The 18,509-nt window shown below is 38.0% G+C and overlaps 2 protein-coding genes across 2 annotated transcripts; one reads left to right on the top strand and one right to left on the bottom strand.

Moving 5' to 3' along the window:
- Window positions 1-14: 14 nt before the first annotated feature.
- On the bottom strand, window positions 15-6,171 carry LOC141362889 (uncharacterized). The gene is made up of 4 exons (XM_073865154.1): window positions 6,005-6,171; window positions 4,416-5,048; window positions 3,209-3,349; window positions 15-1,789 (listed from the first exon to the last, which is right to left on the bottom strand). Exons 2-4 carry the CDS (start codon window positions 4,995-4,997, stop codon window positions 944-946), a joined length of 1,569 nt encoding a protein of 522 aa, XP_073721255.1. The 5' UTR covers window positions 4,998-5,048; window positions 6,005-6,171; the 3' UTR covers window positions 15-943.
- On the top strand, window positions 6,154-13,836 carry LOC141362891 (RNA-binding protein with serine-rich domain 1-like). Its single transcript, XM_073865156.1, has 7 exons — window positions 6,154-6,292; window positions 7,212-7,367; window positions 10,609-10,794; window positions 12,363-12,468; window positions 12,607-12,760; window positions 12,843-12,984; window positions 13,283-13,836. Coding segments are annotated over exons 1-7 (852 nt in total). The 5' UTR covers window positions 6,154-6,290; the 3' UTR covers window positions 13,389-13,836.
- The last annotated feature ends 4,673 nt before the right edge of the window (window positions 13,837-18,509 follow it).

The following is an 18,509-nucleotide window of genomic DNA, read 5'->3' as shown; positions in this document are numbered from 1 at the left end:
GAGAAAACATAATATTTCACTAAAACTACTGATATTTATTTTCATATGAAAATTCAAAAACATATTTTAAATAAGAAAACTCTTCTCTTGGACAGTTTCTTGCTGGTCTTGAAATTTTGGACAGTTAACATGTAATAATGTACAATAATATAAATCAACGTCTCTTTGTAACGATGCTACAATAACGCTAAACTTCTATTATTTAACTTAAAAATGTACTTAAAAGCAAACACGAATTTATAGCTACAATAATGCCGAACTGTCATATGCCCATTTCAGATTTTCTGCAGGATTTGCTCACAGGGCGTGTATAACGTGGCCTATAATTTGAATTTTCGAGGACTTCTGTTTTTACTCCTTGTGGTAGTGTTACGATTTTAAGTTATTTTGACAAATGTCAAAAGTGAGATTGTGAATTGCAACCAATGGCTCAGTCCACAGCTCACCCCCTTTTTCGAAACGCATAGAGAAGCTACGATAGCCGCTACGGGACAAACACATCGTCGTCTCTCTATAGAGCAGTTTGTCTGTTTAGGGCTATTGTAGAAACATGAAAGCGACTTCCATGTATGGGGACCAGGGGTGTATGTAGATAAAAACAAAACATTTTAAGTTAATAAAAACAATACAGTTCATTATGTAAGGTCTAATACAACACTGAATATATAGATATGTATTTGTGAAACACTAGCATGTCCCTAGTGAGCGATAAATTCGTCTGTGAATCTACCCTGTGAGAAACATCTCTCAGAGAAAATACATCTACTTCATTACAGCTCGAAACAAAGGCGATGCAATTCGTAAGAATAAACACTTTTAGGCACCCCAGCTTGGCCACATCACTGCAAGAGTGCTACAAGGGGTTTTAATGTGAACTGTCGTCTATTTAATTTAGGCATTGTGCTGAATCCAAGTTTTCGACATATGTTTCATTGCTGGATTTTCAGACGTTCTCCACCTTAATAATGTTCAGCTCTGTTTCGTGTGGAGACACTGGAAGACTGGAGGGCTGGTTAGGTGGACTACAACTCTGGAAAGTTCCATTCGAACTGGTTGAGGGCATATCTACCGATTTATTATTCATGCCTGTGTATGAGTCTGTGTGCGACTGCGTATAGGGTGAATGGGAAAACGTTTGCGAATGGGTGAACGAGGGCACGCCGGTGTTTGGGCACTGCTGAAATCCGTTCATGGTGGCTGGGCTAAGCTGGTCCAGAGAGAACCCCTCAATGCCCTCGAGTCCCGAGTCGTGGATCTCGTTGTATCGCGTCTGTGCTTGACTGCACTGAGCGTAGATGCCCTGGTTGGGGGCGGCCTGGCTGAAGGGTTCAGAGGAGGCCAGGGAACAGGACGCTGGTAACGTTGAGGAAGACGGTGACTGCAGTACGTTGCAGGGTTCTAGTCTGGTCGCCACTTCTTGAAGGGTGCTGAGGATCTGCTTCTGGACCTGAGTCTGCTGGGCTTGCTCTCTTTCCAACCGGCCTTGTTGTTCTGCCATCATCCTCAGCGCTACGCCCAGATTTCTCAGTTCGGAGCTCAAGGTCTGAATCTGCTCTTGCAGGCCGCTCACAGCTCCGGGGTCAAGGATGTTCCTCTGGGGAGGAGGGGAAGATTGGCTGGTCACGTTTTGGACTCGTGCAGGAGGACCTGCGTTTTGGGATGTATTCCCAGCTGCGGCCGGGTCTGGGGGGCGGACGGCTATGCGAGGAGGATGCTGAAGTGTGCGAACGGGAGTGCCTGTCCTTTGCATCCATCTCTTGGGAGGAAAGGGTCCTTGGTGTGAGCCCCTCTGAGGAATAAAGATTTAAATAAAGATCACATTTGTTTGTGATTTACTGTTTTCTACATAAAATATTCCTACATAATGTAAAAACAGTCAGTGCAAATATAATCTTGATATCTTTAATATTGTCTGAGTAAGAATATGTCAAAAATTAAAATCAATGTGAAATCAAACTTTGATGCTCAAAATCTCATCATTAGATTTATGAGATTTAGCCTGGATTTCACAGACAGGAGAACATAATATGCGCTTACATATAGGGGTGGGAGATTTTGTTATTAAAATCTTAGTTTTCATAATTCTTACAATAAAGCTCAGTGAAGATAAACAGTCAGTGATGAAAAAAGGATAATAAATAATAATGTATATATATAAATCTTATTAAAGGTAGAAAAGTGATTTTGTTAAAAGATTTTCTCTCAATGCTGTTTGATTAACTTTAAACAGGAGCAAAATTAAGTAAGTGTATATATTACTTAATAGTGTATATATTAAGTAATATATACACTAGGGCTGGGAAAAGATTAATCGCGATTAATCGCTTACAAAGTAAAAGTAATTTTTGCGTAATATATGTGTGTAATTATTGTGTATATTTAACCACACACACATACATATATTCATGTCAGATTTTTTTATTTATATAACAATTTTTTATATTTATAAATAATATAGAATATATAAAAATATAAATAAATATATATACACATGTAATTGTTTTTTAAATACACACATGAATATGTGTATTTATATGTTCATAATAATTACACACAGCACTCACTCATATATTATGCCAAAAATCACTTTTATTTTGTATGCGATTAATCGCGATTAATCTTTTCCCAGCCCACATATTGAGACTACAAGCTAGCTAAAGCCGAAAAATTTGGCGTATCCACGTCTGAATTTCACACGCAAATGAAGCGAGTTAACTTAAAATGTTCAAGCAACCAACTATGCGTGAACAGCGCAAATTATTCGCTTCATTCGCCTTTGATGTAAATGCGGTTCTGTCTTTTTGAGCCGTTCCAGGGTTTCCCGCAGCACTTTGCAGTTCGGGCGGCCCGCCTAAGCTGGGAAACCCTACCCCCTTAACTAGGTCGTCCCAAAAAATTCGAATTTTGATGCATATATGTATTTAAGGCCAATAAAGCAGCAAAAATGCTCACAAGCTCAATGAGCAGCAGCTTGCACGCTCCTCTCACACAGAAACAGTGCGCATATAGCCCTGTTGTTTGTGTTTCGACGGCTTAAAATTACTGCGGTGCTTAAAACGTGTACAAACATTACGTTTTCGTGACCATGCACACAGCAATCCTGATAGAGATGATATTCCAACATCTCTACCAGTTGACAAATTTCTACCGGTTCATCACCCACACCTAATAAATAGTACACGATTTTTTATGATAATTCCAAACTTACCATATTTGGAGCTCTGGTGAGGTCATATGAAGCAGTCTGGGGTAACCCAACTTTTCTCCCATCAGGACCAGTGAAACAGGACTGATCTCGTCTTACTGACAGCGGCACCTGCTGGCCGGTCTGTGGTCCACCTTCCCTTACCTTTAAAGAACACATGAAAATTCACTATGATACACAAAACTACAACAAAACAAGAAAACTGTTATAGGATGAATCCTTCTAAAACATTTGACCCCAACATCAAAAGTTTTGCATAAAGTATTGTTCATGTGTGTATAATATTTTCACAACTGCAGAATGCATTAAAGGTGCCAAAGAATGCATTGAAATAATCTGTTAAATTGTTCTCTGATATCTACATAGTAGGTTTGTGGCTTTATTAAGTGCATAAATGATCCAGAGATGGTTTTACATGTCTATTTACAACCCTAGGATTTGCCATTAAAATAAAATGGTCTATTATTAACTTATTTAAGAGGGTCATGAATAATAATGTTGAGCTCTGCTCTGATTGGCTGCTTCACAGAGAAGCTCCTTCAGTAGCTCTGTGTGTGTGTGTGTGTGTGTGTGTGTGTGTGTGTGTGTGTGTGTGTGTGTGTGTGTGTGTGTGTGTGTGTGTGTGTGTGTGTGTGTGTGTGTGAACAGACTTTATGTTCGAGTCTGTATAAGATAAAGATACTGATTTTGAGGAATAATCAATTGTTTGGAGATTGTTAATGGACGTGTAGTAGTAAGTTTGTGTTTTTTCTGTATGGACCTGCAAAACGTAACTGTAGCATCAATAGTAGAACTTCAGCCTAAACGCTAGCATATAGCGCAAACTTAGCTTTTTTTAGCATTGTAACACCACTGTACTTAATTTAATGTGTAATTTAATGTTGGGGTGTACATCTCGACTGTAGAGGAAACAATTGTGTTTGAGGCTCACATATGTCATTACCATGTACAGAACTCTTATTATTCATCTAGCCAAGGTAAATACAGTTTTACATCCTACAACACCTTTAATTGTTGCTATAAAAAAGTTAAATGAACTACAACTGCTAAATAAATAATACTGCATTTGGTATTTGTGTTACAGTAATGAGAATTGGATGGAAATATAATTTATGCAGTGTCAAAAGCCAGCAAATTTCCTTTAAATTAAAACATAATTTTTTGGGGGTAAAAGATAATGCAGATGTGTTCTTGAAACAAACAAACCCACCCTTGCTCGATGAAGCAAAGCTTTATCCAAGAGTCTCCTACGAGCCACCAGCACAGGATTGGCAGGTGATGGTGTGTGTCGTCGTCTTGCAAAATTAGCAGCACTCATTGCCCCTGTGCCACCTCCTGACCGTGGCACCTGGACGCCAGTGTGCTGTGTGCCCTGCGCTAAACTCGTTACGCTGACAATCCGAATATCCTCGTCTTTTTCCCTCTCCTGTGCTTCTCCTCTGCTTGCTGTCCCAGAAGACTGTCCCGCCGAGGAGGACGTGGCCTGCTGAGAGGCTGCGACTCGTGAAGCTTCTCTGAGGAGGTTTCTCAGCTGCTGGTCGCTCCAGCCAACCTGTCGAGTCTCGCTGCTGCCCACTTCCCTGACTGAAGTCGGCACCGCATGGCCAGTTCTCCCCGCTGCTCCGTCTTCCCTCCGAGCTCTCCCTTGAAATTCCTTTAGGAAGAGGTAGATGGCCTGCGCAGACACCTTGATGTTCTCCAACTCCAGCACAGCCTTGATCTTGCGGAAGCTCAAGCCTGCTTCTCGCAGCTCCACAACTTTGCGCTTGGCAGCATCATCTAGTCTGCCCATGGTGGGTGATCGTAGTATTGACACTCAACAGTAGGCTGGATCAAACAGATCCTAAAAACAATGCAAAGACAGAAGTGATGTTATCTACACAATCACATTCAGAATGGAAAACTTTATTCCAAGCAGTGTGCTTTAGTAAATGTATTACATTTTTAGACTATTCTAACCATACAGAAAATTGCTGCATATTTGTACTGAAGGTGCAAACATAACCATAATATCCCTTCAGGAAAACGTATCTTAAGCTGGTACCTGGTTTCTAAAGAGCAACCTGTACTATGCTTTTTAAAGGCTGAGTATTAAATTATATTTGAACCTGAATTTCCCTCCATTGAATTGAATCTAGTTTGATTCTGAAATTCATTCCACTGAATTAAATTATTTCAAATCTGAATTGCACTGCATTGAATCTGGTTTAAATCTGAATTTCATTATACTGAATGAATTTGGTTTAAATCTGAATTGTACTGCACTGAAGTAAATCTAGTTTGAATCTAAATTATACTACACTAATCTGAATATGGTTTGAAACTGATTTGTACTGTATTGCACAAATCTGGTCTGAATCTGAATTACACTGCACTGAATTAAATCTGAATTGCACTGCAATTTGATCTGGTTAAAATCTGAATTGTACTGCACTGGAGTAAATCTACTTTGAATCTGAATTATACTACACTAAACCGAATGATTTGAATCTGAATTGCACTGTACTGCATGAATCTGATCTGAATCTGAATTGCACTGCGTCTGGTTTGTTGTTTGTCCAAGATGATCTGCTAGTTTGGACCAACTTCCAACTGATAAGTATCCTTATAATAGCCTATAATTAAAGCATAACCTACCTTCCAATAAGGTAAACTAGCAATCGTGCTGTAAAACGCAGTTAAAATACACAGTCCAAACTGGATTTTCCATCATGGAACAAATTCAAATTTATGCATCTACCCCAATGGTAGCGCATACAGGTTTAGTGCACTAAGAATACAATAGACATCATTTCTTACCTACTGCGACATCACAGCGCTCTTTTTTGTATTCAAACCGACGCTAAACGGTCACATTACGATGGTTACGCGCGCTTATCTATCATTTAATATCACAAACACAACAGTATACGCACAAATATTCGTGTTTTTATTGCAAGTAGTCCATTGCGTGAGCACAGCCCCGCCCTCTTGCACTAGTCGCGGAGGCAGTGACGTCAGATTTGGTTACTCGGACGCGTGATATCATTAAGACGCGACGGTGCTCGAGCTCGTCGTTGAGTGTGAAGCGCGCTGTTCATTCATCATGTAAGTTTGTTGTTTTGTGTGGCAGTTTTGCGTTGTGACTGACGATTTCGTGGAAATATTGATATAAATACAATGTATAGAATTTTTAATCGCAATTTTAGTATTCAATATTAGATATTTTGCGTTGTGGTAAAAGTGGCGTTCGTATGTTAGCATTAGCCGCTTAGCGCTAACATGAAACGAATCGTCGCTGATATGAAAACACAATGCAGTCAAAAAAATATAATGTGATAATTAAAATTGTTTAAATGCCGTATACCATAAGTTATTGTATTATGTATTGCTTTTGATAATGTTGCTGGTTTATTGGTTATATTCCCGTTTAATTTTTTTGCGTTTATAGGTTAAAACGTAATTTGTATTAATTTCTGGCCTTGTTTTATGCAGTATGTTATTCTGTAAATAGTGTAGGAATGCAAATGAAATACCATAGTAGTTATACCGTGCCACGATATTGACATACTGATACCACTGTTGTACCATTTTATCGTCGCACAACTTTGACGAAGTGGATAGTCGTGGTATTACAAATTTTATTTTTTTAGCTTTTATAAAATGGTACATATACTATACTATAAATGTATTAAAACACAATGCATATGTTGTCATTACAATTTAAATAAAGCTGCACATTCACAGTCATGCATTCTCATTATTTAGGTGTCATCATTAGACTTTTATTGTATAAACGGTGTTAGTGCTAAAGACATCTAAAGTATATGTGAAATATTTATGTTAAGTATATGTATAGTTACATTTCTTGTGTTACCTATAGTGTATATACCAGTTAATATTTTGTCTTTACATACTGCATTTTTATCGATAAACCATACTTGAACTGGTTTTACAGTTCCTGTAAACAAAGTAAAACCAGACGCATTTTCCTAACCATCAATGTTTTTGTTGTTTCTTTACACAGGGCACCTTCACCGACCAAGCGCAGGGAACGTTCTGAGGACAAACCCAGAGAGAGAGCAAAGGAGAAACCCGCAGGAAAAGAGGGAGCAGAGAAAGAGAGAGGTCGAGATAAGATTCGTAAACGTCGCAGTAACTCCACCGGTAGCAGCAGCAGCAGGTCTGATCATGAGACGTAGTTCAACCCTAACTGAACACTTCCTGTCAATCATTATAATCTTCCTGCACCTTACTATGTGAACCAACAGTCTGATTACAAAAATGTCAAGTAGTCATGTATAATTTACGTGGGTAACTTTATGTAGAAAACAAATTATTTAAAGGATTACTCCACTTTCATTTATTCTTCAGTTTAGAGGAAATCAAGTTTTTGAGGAAATAATTTCAGGATTTTTCTCCATATATTTGACTTAAGTGGACCTCACTAAACAATTTCAGTGCAGCTTTAAAAGGGCTCTAAACAATCCCAACCGAGTCATAAGGGTCTTATCTAGCGAAACGCCCCAAAAAGTGCTTTTAAACCACAACTTCTAATCTTGCACTAGCCGTGTGACGCGCCAATGCTACTTTACGTATTACCCAATCACGTCGAAAGGTCATGCATTACATATAAAACACACACTTGCAGACCATTTTAAACAATAAACTGAAACAAAGACATTAATAAGTATTATAACACATACAAGAATGTCTGAACGCTCCTATTTCTCCCCACTTGTAAACACTGGAGCGGTAGTATCGCATACGTCATGCGTGACCTTTCACCCTGATTACATAATATGTGAGGTCATGCTGGCACATCACATGGCTAGACGAGAAGTACATATTTTTTGACAAAAATGGCTTTTCGCTAGATGAGACTTTTATGCCTCAATTGGGATCGTTTAGAGTAGAACTATATTCCCAATACATGGACCATTCCAAACACCCCTATCATTTCGTCAGAAATGGACTGATCCAAAGTTCGCTGCGGTTGGCTGCGGGAGAGAGAGAAAACTATAGCGGAGTTGGCTGCTTGTTATACATAGTTTATAGAGTAAAACAGGTGGATTAAGTGCCTTTTTTGGAATAATATGGTTGTTTTGACCAGCAACATGTAGCCTTCAGCAGTCCAACAAGTAGTTGGCAAAGAGGTTTTACAAATAATATCACTGACTGAAATACTACATTCAGGAAAGTAACAAACAAAACGGCTTATATATCACTGAATTTCTTAACTGGTAATGTTATTTGATGTCAGAATAATTAATATTTTGTTGTTATAGCTTATGAAATGGCTGTTGACAGCGCTGTTATCTATGCATTTACTCGCGCATTAACTGTATCAAACTGTGACCGCTTGCGGAGGTAATAAATAATTAATTAATATCCACAGACATTTATATAGATATTTTAGCAAAATAATGTTTATCTGGTAAATTTTAATATAACTTAGGGTAAATCTTGTTAAAAGCTTCAGCCTTCAACCCCGGTAAGTGAACAGCACGTGATTTTGTGAGTTCGTCTCTATTCTTGGACAAACTGCATACATTGCTTTTAATATATCGTCGCTGTCCGATGAAACTCACGTATGTTCATTTTGCCGATTTTGAGATTTTTCGACAGATTGAATGTCCAGGTTAATTTCCATATACAGTATGCGTCACATACCTAAATAGCCAATGAAAACTTGTGAAATCATGTCATCTGATTTTCACGTACCCGTTTGGTGTCAAAGCTGTCAATCACGCCGCATATCTTCCGCCTGTGAAGCATCTCGCCGGTCTCGTAAAGTTTCATCGAAGCTCAGCACTGGATATAGCAGAATAAACATGACAATGACTTTCCTTCGAGGTAAACGTTTCCCCTGGACGCCAGACTAACATCTATGAGTTACTTAATTACGGTAGGACTGTGCAAACAAAGTATCTGTCTAGCATTGGTGATATTTACGCTGGGGATTTCCCCACCACTTTTTGAAAGCATTTGGTTAAAATGTTCTGAAAAATCAAGCGATGCTTAAGACTGGTTTTGTGGTCTAGTGTCACATATGTTGTGTTGTATGCTTATGGTGTGTTTTTTTGTACATATGTAATGAAATCCACTGTAATCATTTATTAAACGCGCTGCTGTTTTCTACGGTATGGTGCTTTGGCATTGTTCGGTTGAGCTGGTGTTGCAGGGACTGTTACATGTGTGATGTGTGCATTCGACATTGTTGAGGGTTTATAAATTTATGCTGAGTATTTTCTTGTTGTTGACTGGCCTACGCTATGCCCATTTTTGATGCGCCGTTATTCAATATTTTTCCCGTCCTGCAGTAATGTTTTTATAAGATCTTTTGTCCCCACCACTTTTCAACACAAACTGACGCCCTTGTTGTGTAGCATTACCATGTCAGTGTATTGATTCATTGTCCCTTAATGGTTTGCAAGAGACATTTAATACACTTATAATTAATATTAAATAAAGAAAGTAAGCGTATTTAACTAAGACGTAGGCTATTTAATAAACTGAGCGTATTCATCTGTCAATACGAAACGCGACTTGGCCATTCTAATTAATGATCAGAAGAACGCGTATCGATCAAAGTTACTGTAAAATATGCACGCATGTCCATTTAAACTCAATTTTTGTCAAATGTGGATTATATCATTACACTGGCAAGAATATGGTTACATGTAAATATGCCGTACCAAGTATGACAACGCTACATTCAACTGCTTTTGATATACGGTGTTTTTTTCACTTTCTGAAAAGTTACCGTTTTGGACATACGTGAGTTTCATCAGGCAGCGACGATATCAACTTATTTAACATAACATACATTAATGCACAAATAAGATGTGTTATAAATGCCTCAGATGCAAAGTAAGTATACTCAAAGTCCTTTTAATGAAGTCGCGTCACTCCGCCGTCATATCTGCTGTGCACACTGCTGCTGCTGCTGTGAGCTCCTCTCCTCAGATGCGTCCAGCGCGCAATTCTCAATTCTCTCGTTTATCGGTCAATCCGATATCACAAACCCGATATCCGATCATCGGAAAATGCTCAAATATCGGGGAAAATATCGGAAAACAGATATATCGGTCGATCTCTAGTTTAGAGTCCTTTCAAGCTGCATTAAAACTGTAAATTACTGATGTCCCCTAAAGTCAACTATATGGAGAAAATCCTGGAATGTTTTCCTCAAAAGACATTAACATCTTGGATGACATGGGAAGTGGAGTATTCCTTTAAGTATGCAAGCTTGTTTTATCATGGGATGCAGTATTTAGTGACATTGGATCAGATAGCAGATCCATTAACTGACCCACAGATCTCTTAAACTGACCTAATGTCGTCTTTAGTGTTGTTGTCTGACATCCTCAAACAGGCTCCTCTCTTTCTGTGTATTAAAGTATTTTGCATGTCTTCTACAGATCCAGTTCTAGCTCCAGCAGCAGTTCTGGTTCCAGCTCGGGCTCATCCAGTGGATCCAGCTCTTCCTCTGGCACCAGCCGTTCTGGGTCATCCAGCTCCTCCCGTTCCTCTAGCTCGTCCGGATCCTCCGGGTCCCCCAGTCCGAGCCGCCGTCGCCACGACAACCGACGTCGTTCACGATCAAAGTAGGTTGCACGCTTGAGCCAGATAACTGACCCATTTACACACTTTTTAAGATTTTAAGCCTGATCTTGGGCCAGTTTGCACCTTCAGCGATAAGGGATGTGTGACTTATTGTCCTAAACAATATTTCCAAATTGTGTGAAGTCATAATGAATATTGTACTGCTCCTGATCACTTCAGAGCCTCCACAGTCCCAAATCATAAATATCAAACATGTTTGACTTGATCGGTCTGCCCCCTATGGGATACCAATGAAAGTGAGCAAGCTGTAACTGGATGTTGTGTGCTTTTATAGCTGAAACATGACAGCCACAAACGTGTTACAAAACCGCAGTATTGAGTAAGAAGACTGACTTGTACAACTATGGCAATGGTACAGAGTCCCTTTATAATTAGGGTTCCCACGTTTTATGGAATTTCTGGAATATCATGGAATTTTAAAAGGTCATTTGCATACATTGAAAATCAGGGAATTTTATATATTTTTGACCAAGTCATGTAATTTCAGGGATTTTTGTTTGTTGCTTTAAAAAATCTAATCTGCTTGTTAACTTGTGATGTAAGGAAATCCATTTCCAGGTCCAAGCCTCCTCTGACTACAATTTTAGGGTGACCATACATGCCGGTCGTCCCGGATGCGTCCTGTCCAGGATTTCGGTGTCTCTTCCGGAAGTCGTATTTCTTGACCGCATATGCCATTCAGTTAAAAACATAAGACATACAATCGTAGTTTCATTCTTACCTTAAAATGTAACGGTTGCTTTTCTGTAATGATGATAATAATCCTCTATGACGTATGCGGTCGACAAATACAACTTCCGGAAGACGCACAAGAAATCCTGGACAGGACGCGTCCGGGAAGAATGGCACGTACGGTCACCCTATACAATTTAAACAGCTGTTTATTCGCACTGTTTATTCATTTCACACGTTTAAGATACATTTTCATAAACTCAAGGTGTACAGTACATTATCCAGACTCACGGCATCCCAGACATGGATCATGGAAATTCAGCTTTTTAGTCACTGAAAGTCAGTGAAAAGTCAAGTAATTTGACTTTGAATGGGAACCCTGTATAATATGTGTTATATTACTAATGGTAGCGCATACCACTATTACAAATCCTTTTTTTCCTCAAGTCACATTTTGTTGCAGTCAGCAGGTGTGTGTTTGGTCATGTATCACTGGTATTGCTATGAATAGGGGAGATCGTAGCGGTCAATATTGCCGCTCTTGTCCCGCCTTCCAATAAAAAGAGCCAATCGGCAACCGTTAAAGAATGACATCCTCTGGTAGGGAGGGACTTTGTGCATGCGCAGTCTCTGCCAGGTATTGCAAACATGGCTGCTGGCACTGTGACCCGATCTTTAAAAAGACTTTGATGTGATCTCACAATCTGGCCGAATCCTCCGTTCACAGGATTACAATGTCAAAATGCCTGAATCTGTCTTTATATCATTCCATAGATTTATAATCGATTAAGGTTTGAAATCACGTAGTGTATCCCAAGGAAAACATAAATGCAGTTTGTTTTGCATGGGACTAAACTTGTGATTGTGCTATAATCAGATCCAAATCACAAAAACGTACCGATGAGAAAGAGAGGAAGAGGAGGAGCCCCAGTCCCAAACCAACCAAACTTCATCTGGGAAGACTCACCAGAAATGTAACCAAGGTAAGGATTAATATTGTCAGTCAATGTTTGTTTGACTTAATTGAAATATTTGGTAAATGACTAGCGTTTTCATTAGGTTATCTTTTGTACTACTATAAAATGGCTTTGTTGATCAGTTTTGCATGTGATTTCTTGTAGGACCACATTCAAGAGATCTTCTCAACTTATGGGAAGATCAAGATGGTTGAAATGCCCCCAGACCGCTTGCATCCTAATTTATCAAAGGGCTATGCTTATGTAGAATACGAGTCTCCAGAAGATGCCCAGAAGGCCCTAAAACACATGGATGGAGGTACGTGGAAGGGATAAAAGCAACCATATTGTAACAGCTGAATGCAGATAAAAAATTTCTTATACCATTACCCTGTCCTCAGGTCAGATTGATGGTCAGGAAATCACAGCCAGCGCTGTTCTGCCACAAAGGATACGACCTGTCCCGCGAAGAATGACACCTCCACGCAGAATGCCTCCTCCACCTCCTATGTGGCGCCGTACGCCACCTCGCATGAGGAGAAGGTTTGGATCTTAATTCTGTTTTCTTTTTCGTCCCACTCACATGTGTGTATTGTACATGTTTGTTGTGTGTCGTGTGAATTGGACCTAACCCAGTACTCGCAGGCTTAAATTCAGTTAACACAGTTTTCTGCGTCTCGCACCTGTTTGCAAACATACAACCGATGTCCTTTGACCTGATTGTCTGTTTCTTCTCTCTCTTCTTTGAGAAGTCTCTCTGACAGCTCTTCTTTCTTATCAGATAATTGCTGTGTGTCTGCGATTTATCTCGGCCAAAGCTGACAATATGTACTTTTAACAGATCTCGGTCTCCACGGCGACGTTCCCCGGTGAGGAGGCGCTCTCGTTCCAGGTCTCCAGGTCGCAGACGTCATCGCTCCCGCTCCAGTTCCAACTCATCCCGTTAGATTCTTCATTCAGGCAGCAGCATACTTCAGATTCACCTCCGTGATATTTCTCCCATGTTGCTTTAGATTAATTTGGAGATGAAGTGGCGGGAAGGTTTTTACTTTCACTAGTACCTCGGTATTGTACGTAAATGTAAACGCCCTGCTTTATAACATCTTTTGAGTTGGTGTGAATGTGATTTGGATATTTTTGCATATGTGCTTCTACTAGATAGTGGTAGATTTCTTTTTGTCATGTGTTTTTCGATAAATACAGCTTATTGCTGGTTTGTTTTAAGATTCATTACTTCATTTCTTTGCCCAAAAAACGGAAACGTTTGTCATTTTGTTGACTGCATTGTTGGCCTATATTCCAACCTGCAGAAGTCAAGATGCTTGATTTCTGGTCCTGTAAAACGTGTTGATCTGTAAGATTTACAACAAATCAATAAACAAGTTTAACATCTTAGCTGCTGGAGTTTAGAATTTTGCATTTTCTGTTTTGTCTTAATTTCACTGTTCAATGAGAAAGCATTATTTTTCATCATCAATAGGGTGCTGCGTGGCAAGGTAGCATTTTAGCACTTCTAGTACCGTCATCCCGAAGTCTTTGGGGCTGTGCTTTAACTACTTAAATAAGATTTTGGGTTACCATAAGATATTTTCAAATTTTATTCTGTGACATAAAACAAGTTGTCTCACTTGTGACACTTTGGGGTGGTTTCCTGGACAGGGATTAGCTTAAACCAGGACTAGGCCTTAGTTTAATTAGGAAATATAACTAGTTTGAACAAACATGCCTTACTAAAAAAAAACATTACTTGTGTGCATTTTGATGCAAAACAAATGGCACTGATGTAATGTAAGAAATATTTTTGGAAGGCTCTTATATTTATTTTTAGTCTAAGACTAGTCTACTCCCTGTCTGGGAAACCGCCCCTTATAGCCTAAGTTTAGCTTTTCATTTCAAGTGGGCGCATTCAGATTTTAAAATTTGTGTTCTTCTCTCAAGACAAAATGTGCACTTGTCATAAACCTTTTAAACAAAGGGCTTGTGTTTTTGCGATAATCCAAAAGTTTAGGGAAAAAATAAATGGGCTTTTTAAGAAGGAAACAAGTGTGCTGCAAACCGGGTTGGCCTACAAAAATGCAGTCAATGATGTGACGTTAATTAATTTGTGTCCGTATGGTTCAATTATACAGAGCGCCTAAGGTGACATTGAAGTAAAAAAAATCGAAAGTTTAGTTTCATGTCCTCACGCGAAAACCTTCATGTGCAGAATTTTTTTTAAGTTTAGTTTTGCGTGCTCACGTGAAACTATTACGTGTGGACATGAAAGCAAAAGTTTCACGTGCACACGTGAAAACTAAACTTAATTTTTGCTCTATGTCCCCTTAGGGGCTCCGTACTACTAAATGTAAAAGGGTTAAAATTTCAAAATAAATTTGCAGATTGCATACATTATCTTTTTTGAGGACCAAGTCTAAAATGTCTGTTTTTATTTCATTTTGGAAGAAAGAATATTTGGGGTATAATTGCAAAAATGTCAATGTGGTGTAACCGGTCTGTGTCAATTGGTGTAACTAGTATTTTTTTTATTAAAATTAAAATATATTCATACAAAATGTGGAATAAAATATAATCACCTAGTTTAGTGTAATATATATATATATTTTACATTTTTACACAATTTCTCAAAGATAATTTAGAAAACAGAAATTACTAATAATTTTTTAATTTTTTTTATGCTTACATGCCATCAAGGTGGATAAAATATTTTTATTATTTCTCATTCTTTGGCGCAATTGGCGGTTACACCATTTGACATTTTTAGATCCATTCAGTCTTAATTTTCATAAAAATGGTGCAAATGTACCTTTTTATTGCATAAAATTAACATAAATACACTATGTGCATTGAAATAAACCTGATGCGTGCTTTTAAAGTTTTTTTAAAAGATTCTTGAATTTCATATCTTACCAAACCGTTTTTGTCACTCTTCCTGATACAGATATATGTAGTTTAATGCACGTGTATGTTGCTTTGTATGAAAGGATCTGCCAAATGCACAAATTTCAAAATTGGTTTTGAAGAAATAGTTTCACAATGTGTACATCACGTTTTATTATAGCGCAGTTGTCTGATCTAGCTCTTAGATCTCCTGCATAGATCATCTGCAACCATATTTAAATACACCGTCCTGTAATACTGTAATACTTCTGAAGAGGTTCATTAGCTGGATCAGGTGTTTCATCAGGATCATAAGCAGGAAATTTGATACCCCTGTGTTATATAATTGCTGTTAGTTAGAAAACGTGACTTTGTTCATATTCACATTTTCCAGCATGGGTTAAACGCTGCTGTGGAGTCTGAGACCCTCAGCTGTGCTTTAGCACCACTTCATTTTATTCAGCCTTTAACATCAACGTTGAATGAGGACTTTTTTGGCGGCTGATCCCTGGGGCTGACAAGCCCAGACGTTCTCCTTAAAAATGAGCTTTTGGATCTGTGGCCTTGTGGAGATTGACTGGTATGTGTCAAGGGTGATGAAGCACGCTCGGTGACAAGCTTGTGGCCGTCAAACTCAATAAACTGCGAGTTGTCACGAAAATTCTGCCTGGGCGAAAATAAGACTTCAAGAAGAATGAGAAAGAGATGGGATTGTTAATCAAAATTTTGTATTGACTTTGCTTGGCCTACTGGTGCACTAATTACTTGGAGGCACAGTAATGAAACTCAAGTTACACCCTCAACTTTATATTTTATCCCAAAATAAAAATAAAAAGATTTTTGTAGAGCAAATGTCTTAAAACCATTAGAATTACATTATTTCATGCCTCTTCATGATGAAAAACATCATAAAACATTAAAGTATACATCATGGTCTTAGTGAATATATATTTCATTTTATTTGCAAGACAGTCAAGTATATAAATGAGCCAAATGAGTTTTTTAAACATTAGGTAAAGTAGCATACATGTTCAAGATTAATTTGCATGCCATCTTCCACCACATAAAATACACAAATACATTCACATGGTGCACAGATAAAAAGATGAATTCACTGATCAGACGTTCTTAAAGAAAATAAATAACAATTTCTGTAGTTTGGAAATAATGCAAATTAGGACTGACAAACGATTAATCGCGATTAATCGGAAAAAATAATAATAATAAAATGATCAAAATACAAAATAAAAGTTTGTATAATATGTGTGTACTGTGCATAATTATAAATGCACACACACATTCATGTACGTATTTAAGAAACATATATTATGCAAACGTATATTTTGAATGCGATTAATCGCTTGACATCACTATATTAAATATGTTTCACATTTGGACACAGACATTTTCATACACATATCAAAGATGTATCTTCAACATTGTTTTTCAGGTATATGCTAAAACATGTTTAATTCCCCCAAACCACACAAGTGGATAATAGCACACAGGTCTAAGGGTTCATCACCCTTGTTGAATTTTTCATACCTTGTAATATTTTCATGCAAGGTTCGTTTTTTTTGCAGGAAGGCGAGCCGTGGCTTAAAATGATTTCTAGAAATCTTTCACGGCCAGACGCTCATCACAAAAAGCCCTATGGTGCTTCAAAGATGAAGAAAATGCTGGTCATATAGCACATATAGTCATTTTTAATGGCCCTTCACGTTCAATTCAATAATCTGGATTTTTTGCAGGAATCTATACAAGCCCAGGTTCATCTTTAATAAATGCAAAAATATTGGACTGAACAAACCATAACCTCTATACTGGGTTGTTTCAATCCATGGTTTGCTAAGAAGTTACAACAACCCAGCATAGGTTTATTATAACCCAACTGTTGGTTTTCTCCAATATTTACCCAACCATATAAACCAACTCAATTTTTTATAAAGCATAAGTATGGGAGAAATATGAACACTGTCTTTATTAAAATACAATATTGAATGACAAACAGGGGTAAATTAGATGATACAAATCTGTCTGTAGACACATTACCAGCAGCTGTCCAATCTAGTTTATAGTTTTGCTTAATACTGTATTCGGTACATATCTAAAATAGCATTTAACACATAATAATATATGATTTTTGTCCGTTTCACTAACATGACACAGGTTATGCAAACCCTACGCAGACCGCAGACGACTCCGTGCCGCATCCGGCCCAAAGGCAGCGGATAGCTCAGAGCTCGGTACAGATTCATATTTCACTTTAATATAACCAATCACAATAGCAATAATAATCCATTTGTGTTAATACAGACTGCTTCACCAAATAATTGCATATTAAAACACTTCATTACACAGACTCTATGAAATTTGACCTTGCTTGTGAAAACCCAGCTAAAGTTTCCTATAAACGCATCTTTAATACTGACCGAGTAAGATCATGTCAAAGATTAAAATTAAACTTGCTCCTAATCTCATCATTAGATTATGAGACTTTAACCTGGATTTCACAGAAAGGCTCATAAATTGTTTATTTAATCTTTTGACATGTTAAAACTGAAGGGTTTTTGTCCTTATTTCAGTCAACCTAGTTTACATAAAGCCCATGTTTTGCTATTTGCTACTGGTATAAGAGGCATTTGATCTGACAAACATTTGTATGAGCACCTATGAACAAGATCAATTTTTGGTTTACAGTACTGACAGTAAAGACACCCTATGAATACACCTGTAGATGGTCTCAAACCTAACAGACATGGATTAAAAGCTACAACACTTTGATACTGATTTAAATGAAAATGCGTCCATTTCTTATTTCTCCTTTGCTTTTGAAGGAATCACATTTATGTCATTTATATTTGATCACCAAAGCAGCAACATGTGCTTAGTTTTCCTTGTTGAACAAGAACACAACCTTACCCAGCAAGCAATAGTCGTCATTACATTATTTCATTTAGGTTAAAGGACAAGTTCGGTATTTTACACTTAAAGCCCTGTTTTCAGATTGTTTATGATGAAATAGTTTTGACTGAAATTTCGACATATGCGGCTGCCCCCAGAATTTCCGTGTGTTTGTGTTTCACCTCCCACCTTTACAATGGGTTTAATGGTGCACTGGAACAATCATTCCTAAAATGCATTAAACTTTCGTTTACAAAGACGTGAAACTCACCGAGTGATCAGGGGTG

The sequence above is a fragment of the Misgurnus anguillicaudatus genome, unplaced genomic scaffold, assembly GCF_027580225.2.
Source record: "Misgurnus anguillicaudatus unplaced genomic scaffold, ASM2758022v2 HiC_scaffold_29, whole genome shotgun sequence".
Taxonomy (NCBI): Eukaryota; Metazoa; Chordata; class Actinopteri; order Cypriniformes; family Cobitidae; genus Misgurnus; species Misgurnus anguillicaudatus.
Note: the sequence above shows the minus strand (reverse complement) of the source record. Positions and strands in the feature narration are given on the sequence as shown.